The sequence below is a fragment of the Mesoplodon mirus genome, assembly GCF_964341445.2.
Source record: "Mesoplodon mirus genome assembly, chromosome: 4".
Lineage (NCBI taxonomy): Eukaryota > Metazoa > Chordata > Mammalia > Artiodactyla > Ziphiidae > Mesoplodon > Mesoplodon mirus.
The window spans coordinates 162421558-162440255 of NC_138979.1; the positions used below are offsets into that span (position 1 = coordinate 162421558).

The window sequence follows — 18698 nt, forward strand, 5'->3', positions numbered from 1 at the left end:
GCTTCCCAGAGGAAGGGACATTTAAGCTGGAGTGGAAAGGGAACATTCTTGGTAGAAAGAACAGCAGGAAGAGGCCCACAGGAGTTGAGTGTGCTCTGCTCAGGAAGAGGGGACCAGTGGTAGGTGAGGGGCTGGAACAGAAGCTGGGACCGGATGTCAAAGGTTTTCACAGGCCCTGTTAAGGAAAAGTATAGAGTAATATTTCTGCTCGAGCTGCTTCACCTGGCTTAGAATCCCAACTTTACAATTTCGTAGTTGTGTCAAGTTGGGCAAGTTACTTCGTTTCCCTGGTCCTTAATTTCCTTGTCAATAAAAGGGGACTAATGGGGCTAATAAATAGTTCCTGCTCCTAGGATATTCTTGCAGAAATTAAATGAGACATGAATGTAGAGTGTTTAGCTTAGTGCCTGGCATATGATAACCATTAGATAAATAGGATTTGTTATTTGTTATTTATACTTGGCAATGAGAAGCCATTGAAGATTTTTGAGCAGGGAATTAATCACATCTCCTTTTAGCAAGATAATTCTGGCAATGATAGGGAAGATGGGCTGGAAATTGGAGAGTCTAAGGGCCGGCAGACTAGGCGGCAATTTTAGCAGTCCAGTTCAGAGGTCTAGTTAACAGTCCACTTAGAAGCATCCAAACCCTAACAGTGGCAGAAGGGTTAAAAGGAGAGGTTAGGATTTTGAGTGATTTCAGTATAAAAAAATAGTGACTGGATTGTGAGACTGGCTCTTAGATTTCTAATTTAGGCTACTAGAGGATGGTCAGGACATTGGCGGTAGAGAAACCTAGAAAGAATAATTTTGCTGGTGGAAGGGGGGTGGGCAGGGAGGAGAGGTTGGGATAATGGATGAAGTCTGAGGCATGTTGAGTTTGATCATTTCACAGGCCTTAACCTGGGCAGTTGGAAATGCAGGGCTAGACCCCAAGAGTAAAATCCAAGTGGGGTTTTGGGTCTAATGAGATCCTCTAGGGCAGGGGTTCTCAAAGTATGGTCCCCAGACCTCAGCACAGGCTTCACTAGGGGGCTGGTTAGAAATGCAGATTTCAGGCCTGCAGCATCTGAGGCTCTGATTTAACAGGCCCTCTGGGAGAGCTTGTTCTAGGGAAAGCTGCTCTGAAGGAGGGGGTAAAGGGATAAGGCGCCAGGAAGAGGGACCCTGGTGAAAGGAAGGGGTCAGAGCCTTGAAAGGAGACTGAGAAATACCATATCTTATCAGTTCTAAGATGCACATTTCCCCCATGTAACATCTCTGAATTGGGCCGATTACTGTCTGCTAGGTGACAGATGTATGTGGTTGTCACTGCCCTCACAAGCACATTAAAACCTGCAGAAAGGGGCCAGTGACCTGGAAGGAAACCCCTACGAGAACAAGGGACACTCAAGAAGCACAGCGTCCTCAGCTCCTTTGTTAGCAAAGAGGACCATTCTGTGGAAAAACACGAAAACAATGACTTTGATCAAAAAGGATTCAGGGGCCTCCCTGGTGGCGCAGTGGTTGAGAGTCCGCCTGCCGATGCAGGGGATACGGGTTCGTGCCCCGGTCTGGGAGGATCCCATATGCCGCGGAGCGGCTGGGCCCGTGAGCCATGGCCGCTGAGCCTGCGCATCCGGAGCCTGTGCTCCGCAACGGGAGAGGCCACAACAGTGAGAGGCCCGCGTACGGAAAAAAAAAAAAAAAAAAAAAAAAAAAAGGATTCAGAAGAGTCACACTCTGAGAAGCTTTAGCAATATCTTCAATTTATTTTTCTTATGTTTTCCCTTTCATGTATGCACAAGAATGCTGTATGATCAAATCTGTATCTATCAATAAGTCTCAAAGAGCTCTTTTAATAAGAAAAAAAAAAGAAAATGCTAGTGGCAAGGAAGCACAGCCATACTTTGATTGGCAGATGTTTTTCCTCTCTTTCTTGGTGGGATATAAAATAATGGTGCAATCTTACCATCAAAAGCATCTTAGATTCTATGCAATAAATATAGAAGCGATCAGAGACGTTACAAGAGTCCCTGGAGAGAAGGGAGATGAAATCTAACAGAGTGGGTTTTAAGAGGTGTGATGGGTGTCCGCTGCTTCAGGAAGGACCCGGATGGGGAAGGCCCAAGGGAGGGGATTCCATTTGACAACTGGAAGGTCATTGTTGAATTCTAGGTTTCTCTGGGTGGGCACTCTTGCTTTCAATTTATTTGCCTTGATCAACGGGTGCTTCAAGGGGCAGACACTGTACTTGAGATACAGAAATGAAAGACCTAACAATCTCTATCCCCAGTAAGCGCGCAGTTCAGAAGGGAGGACAGCATGCAAAATCCTGATTATGAAACATTAAGCTCGTTGCTTTCAGTGTGTGTGTGTGTGTGGCAGGCGGGGTGATGGATGAGGCCTATGGGGGCAAACAGGAAGGGGCATGTAAGCCTACCTGGGACAGAAGGGAAGAGGGTGGCACTGAAAAGGCCACATGCGCGCTGAGGCTCCAAGGGTGTGGAAGAGTTTGCCAGGAGGGATTTCAGCTAGAGGGAGGTATGAGAGGGCCCAGAGGCTCCATGTGGTTTTCTGGAGCCTACAAACTGGGGGCCTAGGTGGAGGGAGATTACAGTGGACTGGTCAGAGGTGGCCAGATCATAAAGGGCCCGATGTGCTTTTCCCTGGAGGTTAGATTTCATCTTTACACAATAAGCAAATTAATTTTAAATTAATTTTTCACTTTTACCAAAATAATGTATAGTTTAAAAAGACCCAAAGTATAACTCTTAATAATGAAAAATAAGAGTCCCTGACCCTATCCATTCTCTTCCTTTCCCTCCGTGATCTAGAGTTAGCCATTTAAGAAAATCTTTCTTCTAGCCCTTTGTCCTCTTAATTACTACTATGATTTTACAGCTATACTTACTGACAGCAATTTTACATTATTTCTTGACTTCCTGTTATGGAAGATGAAGAGTTAGTTCCCATTATACAAACCACCCCAACACACATACATTTCCCATCTTCCCATTGTCTGAATATGGTTATATCACAATTTTTGGTTAAATCTCTTTGTCTGTTGCCAGTTCCTCCTGGATGTCCCCTTGACTTTTCTCCTGGTAGGATCCTCTTCCTCTTTTTGGTCCTCCCCTTTTGGGGTGGGGCGTGGGGGAGAAGCTCATGCTAGAAAGGCACAGGAGAGGTAAAATTGTTGACATCTTGGATGTGTGGAAATGTCTTTACTCAACCCTTCAACCCATACATTAGATGCTAGTTGAAAATAATTTCTCCCCAGAATTTGGACACCATTGCTGCTTCGTCTTCTAGCTTCTAGTGCTGCTGTCAAGAAGTTTGATTCATGCACTTAGAAAATGTATATTGAGGCCTCACTCTTTCCCAGACATGGTTCTAGGTGTTGGAAAACAGCAATGAACAAAGCAGGTAATAAACAAGCTAACTAAACAAAAGTCAGGTGATGAGTGCGAAGAAGAAAGAAAGAGTGGTGAGTATGTGCACTAGTTTTGTGTATTTGTGTGTGTACAGAGAGGGCTTTTTCCCTTATGGTTTGAGATATGGTGGCCAATCTTATTCTTGACCCTTTGTATTTGACTTGTTTTTAACACTCTTGCTGAAAGTTTTTAGGATCTTTTTTTTGTCTTCCATGATAAAAAATCTATGTTGTGTGTATAGGTCTTTATATTATTATTTTTTTTAGTACCTTCAGATACTTCTTTTAAAATTTATTTATTTTATTTCTTTTTGGCTGCATTGGGTCTTCGTTGCTGCGCATGAGCTTTCTCTAGTTGCGGTGAGCTGGGGCTACTCTTTCTTGCAGTGTGCGGGCTTCTCATTGTGGTGGCTTCTCTTGTTGCAGAGCACGGGCCCTAGAGCGGGCAGGCTTCAGTAGTTGCGGCGCACGGGCTTAGTTGCACCGCGGCATGTGGGATCTTCCTGGACCAGGGCTTGAACTGTGTCCCCTGCATTGGCAGGCAGATTCTTAACCACTGCGCCACCAGGGAAGGTCCTATATTAATATTATTATTATTATTATTATTATTATTATTATTATTATTATATTTTTGTTTTGAGGTAATTGTAGATTCCCATGCAGTTGTAAGAAATATTACAGAGATTCCATGTACATAGATCCCATACATTTCACCCAGCTTCTTTCAGTGGTAACATCTTACATAACAATGTAGCATATATAACTATATGTAGCTATATGACATAACACATATGGGCTATATAACATAACTGTATATAGCAAGATACCACAACCAGGAAATTGGCATTGATATCCATCAGCCTGACTCAGATTTTACTAGTTGTACACTCTCATCTGTGTGTGTGTGTGTGTGTGTGTTCTATGCAGTTTTATCACTGCAAATTCCTGTGAGCACCACCACAGTCAAGATACAGAACAGTTCCGTTACACAGGATTCCTGGTGCTACCCTTTTACAGCCACACCACCTCCCTCTCTCTTCCCTCCCTGACCCTGGCAGCCACTGATTTGTTCTCCACCTCTATAATACTGTCCAGGTCTTTTTTCATTCATTCTTCTGGACTCTCAGCAGGCCTTTTGATCTGGAAACTCATATTCTTCTGGTCTTAGACATTTTCGTCCCTCCCCTCTTCTCGCCTTCCCTTTCTCCCTTGGTGATAACTTCCTCTCCACTGTTTTCTGTTTCAAAAACTCCTAAGGGTTGGATATTGAGTTTCCAGGACCAATCTTCTAATTCTTACCTCTTTTCTGGCTTATTGTCCATCTCTTTGATTTTTTGTTCTATTTTAGAGTGGCTGCTTAGGTGATTCTTTGGAATTTTTTTGTATTTTTAATTTCTATGAACTCCATTTTATACTTTATTGCATGCTGTTCTTGTTTCATGAATGCAGTATTTTTATCTTCTCAAGTCAACAGTATACTGAGTATTGCTTGTGGAGGTTTATTTCTCCTTCTTGCTTTGTCCTGGTTTCTTCCCACATAATTTTCCCCCTGTTTATTTTGGTTAGTTTTTATATTGAAGCTTTTCATAGATGTAGTGATAATCCTTGGCTGTCTTAAATGCAAACAGGGATAAAAAGCGTAGAAGGAGCTTTCCTTTGGCTTATTTTTTATCTGCTGGTCTTTTTTTTTTAACATCTTTATTGGAGTATAATTGCTTCACAATGGTGTGTTAGTTTCTGCTTTATAACAAAGTGAATCAGCTATACATGTACATACATCCCCATATCTCTTCCCTCTTGCATCTCCCTCCCTCCCATCCTCCCTATCCCACCCCTCTGGGTGGTCACAAAGCACATAGCTGATCTCCCTGTGCTATGTGGCTGCTTCCCACGAGCTGTCTATTTTACGTTTTGTAGTGTATATATGTCTATGCCACTCTCTCACTTCGTCCCAGCTTACCCTTCCCCCTCCCCCGTGTCCCAAGTCTATTCTCTCTGTCTGTGTCTTTATTCCTGTCCTGCCCCTATACCTGCTGGTCTTTTCTCTGATGGCATTTGTTTTTCCAGAGAAGATTGCTATAAATTCCCATCTTCAGGCTAGGAGAGTGGGGAGTGGAGGGTGGGAGTGAGGGTGTGGAGTAGATGTCTGCCTGCTAGAATTTTGGGAGTGGGCTTGGGGAGTGGGGCTGGGCGGTCTCACTCTTTGGTATGCAGTATTCGGAAAGTTCAGCTTCCCTTCTGCCTGGGGTCCCTGAGTCCGGATTCACTTGCTTATACTCTCCAGAGATTAAGTTGGCTTGTCTCGTGCAGGCTGTGGGGAGATCCTTGGTGGCCACCTGTAGTGGCAGCTAAGTACTCCTTAAATACAGACTTCCAGCAAATTCCCATTTTTACTCCCATACCTCACTCCATCTTCTACTGTGTCTTCAACGCCTGAGGTTTTTTGAGGTTCTGCGGTACAAGGGCTTATTTCTTATCTGGAATCCCCTCTGGTTACTTTGGTTTTGACTTCCTTCATTCTTCTGTGAATGTTCTCACTCCCTTACTGCCCTTTAGTGGGCTCCTGGGAAGCCATGCAGACATATGTGGGTGATCCATCAAGGCATTTTGCACAGGAGTTATTAATGTCTCTCCAGGGGCGGTGTGGAGGGTAGACTGATTGGAAAGGCAATGGTGACAAGAGGAAGCAAGTGCATTAGAGGAGAGGCAAGAGATGACGGGCGTGGGAACTAGCTGTGGCAGGAGGGGAAGGAGGCGGGAAGTATCAGGCAAGTGGGATGAGAAGGACCTTAGAAGTAAAGGAGAGGGATGAGTCTAGGATGCCACCTCAGTTTCTGACCCAGGTGGCAGGTGGCTTAGTGATGGCTTTGCTGAGACAAGGAACACAGTAAGAGAAAGTCTGGGTGAGGATGGGTTCAAGTGGAGGAAGTATGAAGAGCCCAAGGGAATTCCAGGTGGAAGTATCCAGTAGGCAGATGGATGTAAGGGTTTGAAGCACAGACACTGCCTTGCCAATTACATAAACTGAAGCCCGTGGCATGAATGAGATCATCGGCTGGACGGTAAGGAGGAGGGAAGGGTGGAGAGCTGAGGACAGTGGACCGTGCAGAGATGAAAGGGAGAGTCTCTGTCCTCCAAGAGTGAGATAAATAAGGGAGTGGAACCAAGTGACTCCCAGCCCAGCCCTGTCACTCCAGAGCTAAAAATGGTGGCCATCCAGGCTCTGATGTTAGCCAGCAGCCTCTGAGCCCATAAATTCCTCAAGAGCTGTTTATCTAAGCTCTGCAGCCCCCATCCCTGAGCCCCAGGGAGGGGACTGCCCACTTTCCTGCAGCTGTTTCAGGACAGCTGATGGGGATGCCCCTGGGCTTTCCTTCTCCTGGGGCACAGGACTGAAGAGAGTTGATGGTGGGGATTTCCCCTGTGCCTTGAGGTCACACTGAAATCAGATCATTCCTGACTCCCTCCCTCCCACAGGCAGCATCAGCTCTGAGGTCTATCTATGGGAAGCCTGGTCCTAATGTTCTTAAATGGCAGAAGGGGTGGCTGGCCTCAGGTCTGACACCTGGAAAGGACTCACCCTGGGGTCTTCTGGCTCTATGTACCCTGGCAGCCCTAATGGATGTAAAAATAAGCATGTTCACTTTGGTTGCTTGCCACCCAGTGCATGCACTTCTCTAAGCCCTTTATGTGCTGAATCCGCAGGACTGTGTAGTTGGGAACATGTTGTGCCCATCTTACAGATGAGGAAGCTGGGGCCCAGAGAAGTTGGGTGATTTGCCTGAGGTAGAGTCTGCATATGTCTATACTGGGCACACTCCCAGGTTAGAACTCTGAATTTATGCTAGATGTTGGCTGTGTCCTTGTCCTGTGAGAGCCCATCCCCAACCCTGCCACCCCTCAGCCCCTGGTGAGTGAGTGTGTGTGTGTGTGTGTGTGTGTGTGTACATGCCCCTCCCTGCTCCTGTGCTCCCCTAGACTGCCCTCCAGAGACCACAGGAATTCTGATGAATTAATCTCATCACTTTATCAAGGAGGCACTTACAGAAATTACAAGGCAAGGCCACCAGCCTGGCTTTGCTGGCAGCCAGCCGCTGGGGCCATAAAACAAATTGAAAGGAACAAAAATAAATAAATAAACTTAGATCTCTCCCCCTCTCACACACACACACACACACACAGAGTCAAGAACATCCCTAGGTTCTTGTTAATGCTCAGTCTCTTGTCCTGGGGGAGCAGCAGTGCCAAATCAACAGATACTTGTGGACCCCTTGCTGGAGTGACCACCTAAGATCTGTCCTTCAAGGGATTGACAGGCTGGCTGCGGGGCTGAGACCAGTGAACGTGAAGAGTTAGCCGCCTGCAAGTGGCCTCCCAAGGCGGCCCGGTCCCCAGGCCCCAGGCCCTGTAAGCTTGCCGCCCAGGGGAGCGGAGGAGAGCCGGACCCCCCGGTCTCCAGTCCTGGCTCTGCCTTGTCCTGGGCTCTGCTCACCTTTCTCGTCTGTGAGATGGAGAGGAAGATGCTTGCCTCCAGTGTTGTTGGGAAAATTAAAGATTCAACGTAAGAAAAGTAGAACCGCAGCTGCTTCATCACCAGCTCTCGTCAGTGTTAGCTCTGTGTGTGTTGAGCACCTGCTGTGTGCCAGGCACTGGGACTACGGAGAAAAGCTGGTCTGGGAGGAGGAGACACACGGTGGCGACCGGGTGATGGAGAGAAGGAGCACCTTCCCAAGGGGGACCCGGAGGTGTGGGCAGGCCAGGCGAGGAGGCGGAGGGAGCAGAGTGGCCTTGTCCTAAGCAGCAAAGGCCTGGGAGCCTAGGAGGTCACTGAGTTCCAGGAACTGATAGTTATGCAGAGCAAATGGGGAAGGTGAGGCTGGAGAGAGAGGAGGGGAGTGGGGTGGAGGCGGGGCCAAATTCTACAGAACCTTCTAAGCCGGGATAGACCTGGATGAGCTAGCTTACGTATGGGATTTCCTCCTTTCTGTTTCTTTCTCTCTCTCTCTCTCTTCTTTACAATGTTGTGTTAGTTTCTGGTGTACAGCAAAGTGATTCAGTTATACATATATATCTATTCTTTTTCAGATTCTTTTCTGTAATAGGTTATTACAGTGTATTGAATATAGTTCCCTGTGCTAAACCTGTGCAAACCTCAGGTTTCTCGTCTGTAAAATGGGGATGGTATCAGTACCTACTTCGTTGTTTATCTATTTTATATATAATAGTATTTATTTGTACATCCCAAGCTCCTCATTTATCCCTCCCCTGTTTCTCTTTTTAATTTTACCATGCTTATGTGAATATTGAAATTATTTCCCAAGAGGTCACAAAGAGAGTGACCTAAGAAACGGTTAGGGTCAGGTAATAGAAGGGAGGGGCACACGGAATCTTTATTCCTCCCCTTTCCTCTTACCTCCCATCCTCCAGCACGGAGGATGACTTCTGGCCCCCCTCCGCACAGAAAGGTGGTGCCAACTGGACTTGAGAGAGAGAGAGAGAGAGAGAGAGAGAGATCTGTGAGGTGCTCCAGCCAGATTGCCCTCTGTGAGCCTCAGTTTTCTCACCTGTACAAACTGAGGATCGGAATCCTCACTGGGACGTTGTGAGTACTCAGTGTCATTAGGCATCTTGTAATTGGGGCTCAATAATTTCAGTACCTCAAAACACTTTTGTCAGTGGTGGAACCTGGTTCATGCTTGTTCTCAGAAAATCCAAATGCTACCTGGGGAGGCTGAGCCACAGGGACACCTGAGGACAGCCCCTCTCCCCTTCCTCTAGACCACCTCAGTAGCTGGGTTAGCATAGGGGCCTGTCTGAAGTCCCCAAGCTTCTTGTGGGGTGCAGGGGTGGTACAGGGGCTCTGTGTGGCCTTGGGTAACTCACTTCAGCTCCCTGACTCTCAGTTTCTTGGTCTGTAAAATGGGGCACTGGTGGGTCCCAGAGGGTTGTCGTGAGGATGGAGGGAGCTGAGGCAGGTCACGCTCATAGCAGGTGCACAATGAAGGTGGCTGTTATTGCTGCTAAAGTGGATGGGTTATGTGTGTGTGTTGGGGGGGGGCGGTTCTGGGCACAGGCAGGCCTGGAGCTGTCCTTTCTAGCACGGTGCAGGGCTGAGAGTGGCCTTTTGGAGGCTGCTCTGTGCCAGGCAGTGTCCTTGTTGGGTGAGCTGGGCCCGGGAGGGGAATCTGGGCAAGCAGCTTGCTGGGCATCACTTGTCCCTGCTCCCTGAGAAGGTGGCAGCTGGATGGGTGTTGGGATGAAAGGTTTGCACTAGTTCAGAGTCTGTTCTCTGAAAACCACAGACTCAAGCAGACTGCACTGACTGGGACAGGGGCCGAGGAGACATGATAAAATCCAAAACAGCACAGTGGTCCGCTGTCCTGCACTTGTATCTTTCTCTTGCCTGTCTCTCTGCCCACCCCCAACAATTCCAGTCCCTTTCCCCCTCCCATTGCCTTTCCTTTGGCCTCCAGGCTTGTTATAGCTGCACAGTGCACATTGGTGACATGAGTGCAGACACGTAAGAGCACTCAGGACAGATGCTGCGCCCCTACGTTAGAAAGGCAGCTGCAGCCTCTCCCGACCATGCTGTCAGCCCTCTCAGGAAGAGGCGCTGAAAAGGGACAATGGCCTCCCCAGAGCATTCGAAGATCAGCTCATCCTGAAGAAGACTCATATAGTTACATTGCACAGAACCACTCTGTAAACCTCAGGTTTCTCATCTGTAAAATGGGGATGGTATCAGTACCTACTTCATGGAATTGCTAGGAGGAAATGGGGATGGTATCAGTACCTACTTCATGGAATTGCTAGGAGGATTCGGTAGATTTTTTATTCAGGAGGCTTGTCTTGCATGCCGTCTGTGCAGCAGGGGTTGATCTCAGTGCAATAGAGATGACGTGATGAACAGCACACCTTTTGCCTTCGTGGTGCTCACAGCCTACTAAGAGCATGGGGTCAGGTTCATGGAAGCCATTATTATCACCCAGTTAAGGGGTGACATGGAAAATTAATCACAGTTTCCCTCTGCAGCAATGAACTGTGCTTATAAAAATCACCAGCTCACGTCAAATCGTGCTTTACAATTTTTTTTTTTTTTTTTTGCGGTACGCGGGCCTCTCACTGTTGTGGCCTCTCCCGTTGCAGAGCACAGGCTCCGGATGCACAGGCTCAGCGGCCATGGCTCACGGGCCCAGCCTCTCTGCGGCACGTGGGATCTTCCCGGACCGGGGCACGAACCCGTGTCCCCTGCATCAGCAGGCAGACTCTCAACCACTGCACCACCAGGGAAGCCCCTGTGCTTTACAATTTTTAAAGCAATCTTATATACCTGATCTTGCTCAATCCTTCATTTAGCAGATATCACACTATTTTGCAGATGAGGAAACTGCAACTCAGTGAGAGGAAAGTGATTTTCTCAAGGTCAGCCAAGCTGGGTGGCCTGGGCCTCTGCCGTTGGATGTGGGATGCAGGCCCTGGTCCCTGCGGGCTCAGAGCTGCCAAGAGGTTTTTCCCATGAGTTGGGGCCCAGGCTGGAGGGCATAGGGCCGGTGGGCCACACTGATGTTTTGGTCAGCAGTGGGATAAAATTTCTCTGCTTGGGATAAAATGTCAGCTCAGTGAGTTTTGATGTCCCAGTTCAGTGGTGGCCTCAAAACTGTGGGTGACCATTCTTCAAAGCTGTGGCTGCCTGGCCGACCTCTGGCACTGGGGTCTCTGTATTTAAGAGAGTAGGAAACACCCTGACACGTGTCTCGGAGCACCTCCTACTTTGAGAACCACTGCCCTGTGGGAACCTCGGGGCTGGAGAGTAGTGATTTGGTCGGTGGATCCCCATCCAGCCTGTGGCTGGCAGATGGGGGCAGTACCTGGCAACCCTTCTGTGTCTGCTTACAGGGAACATTGAGTACAGCTGCCCGGCCACCAACGAGTGTGAGATCACGAAACGGAGGCGCAAGTCCTGCCAGGCCTGTCGCTTCATGAAATGCCTCAAAGTGGGGATGCTGAAGGAAGGTAAGAGGCCCCGCTTGGCCATGCAAGGCGGAACCGAAGCCTGGGTCCTGGGCAAGCTCTTCTCCCCACGGGAAGTCTCAGACCCCCGGGAAATGCCAGCAAGCTCAGGACCTTCTCCCTGAGTGGCACACGAGAACAGGTCTCTCCCTGTAGCCCGGGTGAAGGCCCTGCCCCCCAGGCTGCCTGTCTCACACACCCTGCAGGCAGGTGTGCAGCCTCCAGTCCTCGTGTGCAGCTAAAGCTCTCCGCGCTCTCGGGAGGCTGCTGGGGAACAGAAGTTGGAAGTTCTCCATTAAAGATCCTTTGGGGAATCATGACCCCACTTGGGCCTTAGAAAAGCTGGCTTGGCGCTCTGGGGAAGGCCCTCGTCGGGGCCAAGAACCCTCTCCACCCTGGGAAGGAAGGCTTGAGATGCTTTATTACCTCTTGGTGGCCCATGGAGTGTGGGCATGCAGACAGCAGAGACATTGAGGCCCAGAATGACACGTCACGTACCCTTCACCTGCCAAGGTCAACCTCTGTTTTCCAGCAGGTGCACAGGACATGGCTGTCACCTGGCCAGTGTTTTCCTCCTCCTGTCCCCTGCCCCCAGCCCCATCCTCTCTCTTCCCTTTCCTTTCTCTGCCTTTTGCCTCTCTTTCTCCTCTAGAGCCCTGCCATCCAACACGGCAGCGTGAGCCACGTCTTCTAAGTGTAAAATACACACCAGATTTTGAAGACTTACTAGGATGATAAAAAGGAGCGTAAAATATCGTGGTAATAATTTTTTCAATGATTACATGTTGAGATGATGATATTCTGGACATATTGGATTAAACAAAACATATTATGACATTGATATCACAGCTTCTTTTTACCTTCTTTAGTGTGGCTACTAGAGAATTGTAAGTGACCTGTGGCTCTCATTATTAGGACAGCACGGCTCTGGTCTCCTGCACCACCTTCCCTGTTGATCTGCTCAGGCTGATGAATCTCGTTTAGTGCCATTTTTGGAGATGGGTAGTGTGTGTGTGTGTGTGTGTGTGTGTGTGTGTGTGTGTGTGTGTTTCTCCCCTTCCCCTGTTTTCAAGGGGAGCCAGTGGCAATTTCTACAGATGAGCTTTTATGATTCTGGGCCCTGGGATCCTTCCAGAAATGAGAGGAGTCAGGAAAAGAGGTGTGTGCTGATGTCAGATTATCAGATCCAGAGGGGCTGGGAGAGAAGAGGAAGGGGCAGGACTGGAATGCAGGCCCTCACTGGGAGGGGCTTCTGGAGCCCAGCCCAGCCTTGAAGAGCCCGAGGCCCTCCTCCCATCCTGGCTTCCAGGCGCCCTCTGGGAACAGGGCCGGAATCTAAGGTGCTTTGTTAGTAGGACGACTTGGACGTTGTTGTAATGTGGAAATCGGGGACTCCCTCCATTTTCCATTCCGGGCGCCCCCTTCACCTCAGCTGAGCCCGGTTCCTCCACCACCCCTTTGTCAACATGGCACATCTGCGTTTCTTTTTTTTCAGGTTTTTTTTTTTTTTTTTTTTGCGGTACGCGAGCCTCTCACTGTTGTGGCCTCTCCTGTTGCAGAGCACAGGCTCCGGACGCGCAGGCTCGGTGGCTATGGCTCACGGGCCCAGCCGCTCAGCAGCATGTGGGATCTTCCCGGACCGGGGCACGAACCCGTGTCCCCTGCATCGGCAGGCGGACTCTCAACCACCGCGCCACCAGGGAAGCCCCTAAACTGCATTTCTTACTAGTTGTTTCATGCAACCCTTTTGAGGTGGAGGAGGCCCCTCAGCTCTTATTCACATGCCAGCTGCTCCACCGGGGGACCAACTGAAGAAACAGCTCTCTTTCTTAGATTAGAAACAGGCTGCGCTGGACCTGCTGAAAGACTGTGTCTGTTCATTTTGATTCTCCCCAGTTTTGGTCTACCTCTGTGCAGGGTGTGACCCCAGCTAGTGGCTGAAGCAGGTCCTCTGTCTTCCGTACCAAGTTCTTTCTGCTCCTCCAGAGCATCCTGGGGTTCACGGATGAGGAAACTGAGGCACAGAGGCCCTCAGAAGCGTGCCTCAGCGCTGGTCTCCTGACTTCCCCCTCTGCATGCTGCTGAGAAGCAACCGAAGGCTTTGTCAGCCTTGGAGAGACTCTGCTCTTAAGTTTGTAAGGATGTTCTGGGAAGCCAGGTGTGAGGGCCCTCACTCAGGCAGGGGCCAGCTGTCCAACAGCCTTTCCTGGTTGGAGCGTGTAGCCTTTCTTGGCTTACTTCACAGCATCTGAGGAGCTTGGAACAGAAAAAGCTGATTGCTATCAATATACTCCTGAATTTGAAGGGAGACAAAATTGAGTCCTGCAGGGACTCACGCTGGTTTGAGGGGAGCTGGTCCCAGAGCCTGGAGCCTGGAGCCCTGCTCTGCTGTGTCTACTCCCCATGGCCCAGGTCAGGGGTGGGGAGGCTTCCAATCCCAGGCCACCTCGCCCTCCCCCCAGGATTATGAGCAGGGAGGGAGAGATAAGGAAAAAGTGGGGACCACCGCTTGAAATCCCTGGACCACCTTGCAACCTTTGAGCAGAGTCTCTTGAGGGGCTACCCAGTGCTGGGAAGAGAGCAGGGGTACTTCCCAGTGGCGCCCCAGAAAGGCAGAATGATGAGGGGATCCACAGAGGCAGGGAAGCAGGTGGCCAGGGGCGCAATCCATTGGTAACAGCAGGCCAGGCACCCCGCCGACTACTTAAAAGGAGTGAGATGGATGCTGTGTGTCCCAGGATGACGGTGTGGGCTGCTGGGGGAACGAGAGCCTCAGGTGGGGAGCACACGCATGGTGGGCACCTGAGGCTGTTGGCGGGAGCCGGGCAGGTGTGCTGAGGTGAACTTCCCCGGGGGCTCAGCCCGAGGTCCCTCAGGATCTCTGCCCCAGGATAAGGGTGGTCACCAGAACGCTCCCCTCCCCGGCTCTGCCCTGCCCCCGCTGCCGACGGGGGGAAGATGACACAAAGGCTCCAAGCGCCTTCGTTTAGCCCTTCCCCGCAGTGCAGAGCCTTGGCAAGATCCTGGGATCTGAAGCTCCACGGGGACCAGCCCCTTAAGAGGAGCGTGGCTCCTTGAGAAGCCTGTGTCCCTGCCAGGCAGCTGCTCTGGCTCCTGCTTTTGTTTAGGTGCCCGTTCCCCCCCACCCCCCATCATGTGCAGGCGCCCAGCCTCCCTCTGTCTCCCTCAGACTCTGACCCGACTCTGAAATGCAGACCCCAGCCTTCCCCAGGTGCCCCCCCGCCCATCTTCAAGGCTCCTCGACATCCGGGAGCCAGGGGCTGGGGTCCTGGGTCTTCTGGGGGAGGGGGATGGAGAAGGGGAGAATGGAAGGCCAGCCTCCCCCGCCTCCCCATCTCACCTACACATCAGAACGCCGCCGTTTCCCTCTTCTGTCCGGCAGCGCTGGATGCCTTATTTGGTCTTTCCTTTCTTAAGTAAAATAGCCTGAGAGAGTGCCACGTGATTTGGGGGCGCCCAGCAACTGCCAGGGAAAAGGTCAGAAGTGGGGCTTTCTTTGGCTCAGCCTCTGCCTCGAGGCTGCTGTCAGTTCTGGAAGCATCGGCTGTGGAACACAGGTGATGTCCAAGGGTCTGTCTTGCCTCAAGCAAATCCCGTGTATGAAACTCTGTATTTTCAGAGAAAAGAGTGATGATTCTCTTTATAAGAAACTGAATACAAAATCTGCTCTGGGCTGGGAGTCAGTGCCTGTGTCCCCTCCTGGCTCTTAGGTATCCTTGCTATGCCTATTATTTCTCACTTACGAGCCTGGGCCTCCATTTCTTCACCTGTGGAGCAGGGGTGTTGAAACCTGCTCTCTTATCACTAGGTCAAGGTGAGGACTAGATGGGACAACTCTTTGGTAAGATCTGCTGTGGGACCACTTTAAAATGTCAGCTTCCTAGGCGTGTTAAAGTAGTACTGGATTCAAAGATACTCTTGTGGGCTTCCCTGGTGGTGCAGTGGTTGAGAGTCCGCCTGCCGATGCAGGGGACACGGGTTCGTGCCCTGGTCTGGGAAGATCCCACATGCCGCGGAGCTGCTGGGCCCGTGAGCCATGGCCGCTGAGCCTGCGCGTCCGGAGCCTGTGCTCCACAACAGGAGAGGCCACAACCGTGAGAGGCCCGCATACCGCAAAAAAAAAAAAAAAAAGATACTCTCGTTTGCGCCCATTGTGTTAGGTGGGGCATACTAGTGTCCAGCTGCCTTGATTTTCCTCCTGGATTGGCTGGTGGGAGTCTTAGAGGTGGCATTGCCTTAGGCTGACCCCGTCTGGGGTCTAAAAGGAGGATGAGAAAAGTCCCTTGGGAGGACCATGGAGAAGCTCTCCCCAGATAGGTGAGGGTGTGGCCTGACAGCCTCTAAGCCAGGAGAACCTGGAGAACCATTTGCTGCATGTCAACAGGGGGCACCCATCCATCCGGGAATTCTGCACATCTTCCCGCACAGACTGTCCCTGCAAACTTCTTCTGCTCACCTCACTTTACCTCCCTCAGGCCACCAGCCTCCCGGGCCCGCTTCACTTCCTCCTCCCCATAGCCCCTGGTCTGCCTTTCCCCAAGTGTTTTCTAAAAGATATTTGATTTCAGAGAAAGCTGGGCTGACATCCATGCAATACGCTCTCAATCTCTTTGTGCTTGTTGGGAAGGCGGAGGGCTCCTCCGGGGATTCTGGGTAATTGGGTTAGTGGCCAGCTCATGTCAGGAAATTAAAAGGAGGCCCTGATCAGGTTCCCGCTGCATGGGATTTAATGGCTTTGTATTTATAGAGTATCCTGCCTCTAGCCCATGCCAGAAATACCACTTTTCTGGCCCTGTGAATGAGGAAAGAGGATGAGAGATGACTTGCCTTGAAAAATTCTTTTTCTTTTCCAAAATACATTAGTGTTCTGAAACAAAACAACTCTTGAGCACTTCAAAGAATAGTTTTGAACTAGAGCCCAAGAACTCTGATGGCTGTTTGTATTCCCTGAACCACCTTCCACCTTACACACACACACACATCGGACACCTCACAAGATCTTCCCGTATGGCCTCACGCCTTGGGCCACTCAGGCACGATGACTTGATGACCTCTGGTTGGGGAAGTGTTAATTGAATGAAGTCACAGGAGATGGTCTTGTCTGTGCTGAGCCCTTATTACTGTTCATTCAGGGCTCTGGCTCGTCAGACATTGGATAACAGGTTCAGTGGTCATACAGACCCTGTAAAACCCCAGCGGCACCATTTATCAGCTCCTTGGGTGATTTACTAACTTCTTTAAGCATCCCTTTCCTCCTCTGTAAAATAGGAATGATAGTATTTAGTTGCTGTTTCATCTTGCTCCTGATTCACCAGGGAAAACCGCTAGAGTTGTCCCACAGAGTAAAATGTTAGTCACTGATTTAAGATACTCTGCATCATGTTACATCACTGGTTTCGTCTGTGTTTCAGAAGGCAGTTTTGAATCTCCTGTAGCCTCTTTCCCTGCTCCTTGGCTGATGACCTTGCTTCATATTTGCTTGAGAAAATAGAAGCAGTCAAGTGGGGAATTTCTTTTTTTTGTTGCGGTACGCGGGCCTCTCACTGTTGTGGCCTCTCCCGTTACGGAGCACAGGCTCCGGACGCGCAGGCTCAGCGGCCATGGCTCACGGGCCCAGCTGCTCTGCGGCATGTGGGATCTTCCCGGACCGGGGCACGAACCCATGTCCCCTGCATCGACAGGCAGACTCTCAACCACTGCGCCACCAGGGAAGCCCAAGTGGGGAATTTCTAAACCTCCTGCTGTTGAATCCACAAACCTACCTACTTGTTTTCTGTCTTCACTCTTCTTAGAGGTATTTCTGTTCCTATCAAAAGCCAGTCTGGGGAGAGGCCACAACAGTGAGAGGCCCGCGTACAGCAAAAAAAAAAAAAAAAAAAAAAAAGCCGGTCTTCCCATCTCTGCACTGAATCGCCTTCCTCGTTCTTTATTAGGGACTTCACTCCTATAGTATCATGTCTGCTTCCAACCCCATCAAACCCTTCCTCACTGCTGGATCATTTTCATCTGCACCCAAACAGAATTTAATTTTAAAAACCCACAAATGTATTTTGATCCAAACTTTATCTCTGTTCAGCTGCTGCTACCTTACCCTTCTCCCTTTCTCAACAAAACTTTCCTGAAGGGTTGGCAGCACTTACTATATATCTATCCACTTTAAAAATAAAAATGAAAACAAACAAAACACTTCCTTTAAAAGTAAGCATCAAGGGACTTCCCTGGTGGTCCAGTCGGTGGGACTCCGTGCTACCAACGCGGGGGGCCCAGGTTCAATCCCTGGTCAGAGAAATAGATCCCACATGCGTGCCACAACAAAGACCCAGCGCAGCCAAAATAAATAAATAAATAAATATATATATTTTTTAAAGTAAGCATCAAGTAGATCCAGAAAAATATTTATAGTATGTTATATTAGTTAAGGTAAGGCTAAACTTCTGTACAGAGAGACTCCCTTCCTCCCTCAAAGCAAAAAACTCAAACCTAAGCAAGATAGAACTTTAATTCTCTCTCATCTCTCATGTAGCAGTCCAATATGTCTAAGGTGATCCAGGACTGGTTGATGGCTTTGCCATCCTTAGCAAGTGGTTTCCACTTGTGGACCCATCTCCAAGGCAGCCAAAAGGAAGAAAAGCCTATATCCAGTCCCTCGAAGGACAGGACCCAGAGTGGTACAAGTTCCTTCCATTCACAGCCCATTGGTGGAATCTAGTCACTCGGCCACACATCTTTGCAAGGATGTCTGGGAATTGTAGTCTTTAGCTGGGATGCCATGTGTCCAGCTAAAACTATGTTGGGATGGGAAAAGAATAACATATTTTAAAGGACAGGCATTGTCATTTGCCAAAAAGATATGTGAAGTAGGAAGAATATTGATACCTTCCACCCAGTTTAAGAAAAAGAAATTTTACCCTTACTTTTGAGAGTCCCTCTGTACCTGAGCCCGCATTCATTACTTTCAGGGGCAACTATTATCCTGATTTCACATTATTTTTTCTTGCCTTTCTTTATGGTTTTATCATATATTTGTATCTCAAATCATATCATGTTTTTCAGTTTTAAATGAAATTATGCTATACGTATTCTTCTGCATCTTAATTATTTTAATCAGTATTTCTGAGATGAATGCATCTTGTTGCATGGTGCTATAATTCATCTATTTTCATTTCTGTATTACAGGAGTCAGCCGGATACATATTTTAGGCTTTGTGGGCCAAAAGGTCTCTGTCTTAACTGTTTAAATCTGCTGTTGTAAT

General features: G+C 49.2%; 1 protein-coding gene across 3 annotated transcripts in view; it reads left to right on the forward strand.

The window, feature by feature from the left end:
- Positions 1 to 18698, forward strand: part of ESRRB (estrogen related receptor beta) — a gene marked incomplete at its 3' end in the record, with an annotated part of 107896 nt that overhangs the window by 62879 nt on the left and 26319 nt on the right. For 2 of the 3 annotated variants that reach the window (XM_082618550.1, XM_082618548.1), the window contains one exon: positions 11311 to 11427. The exons of the other annotated variant lie outside the window; for it this stretch is intronic. In XM_082618550.1, the coding sequence (XP_082474676.1) occupies positions 11311 to 11427 (117 nt within the window). The remainder of the gene's footprint in view (positions 1 to 11310; positions 11428 to 18698) is intronic. 3 annotated transcript variants of the gene reach the window in all.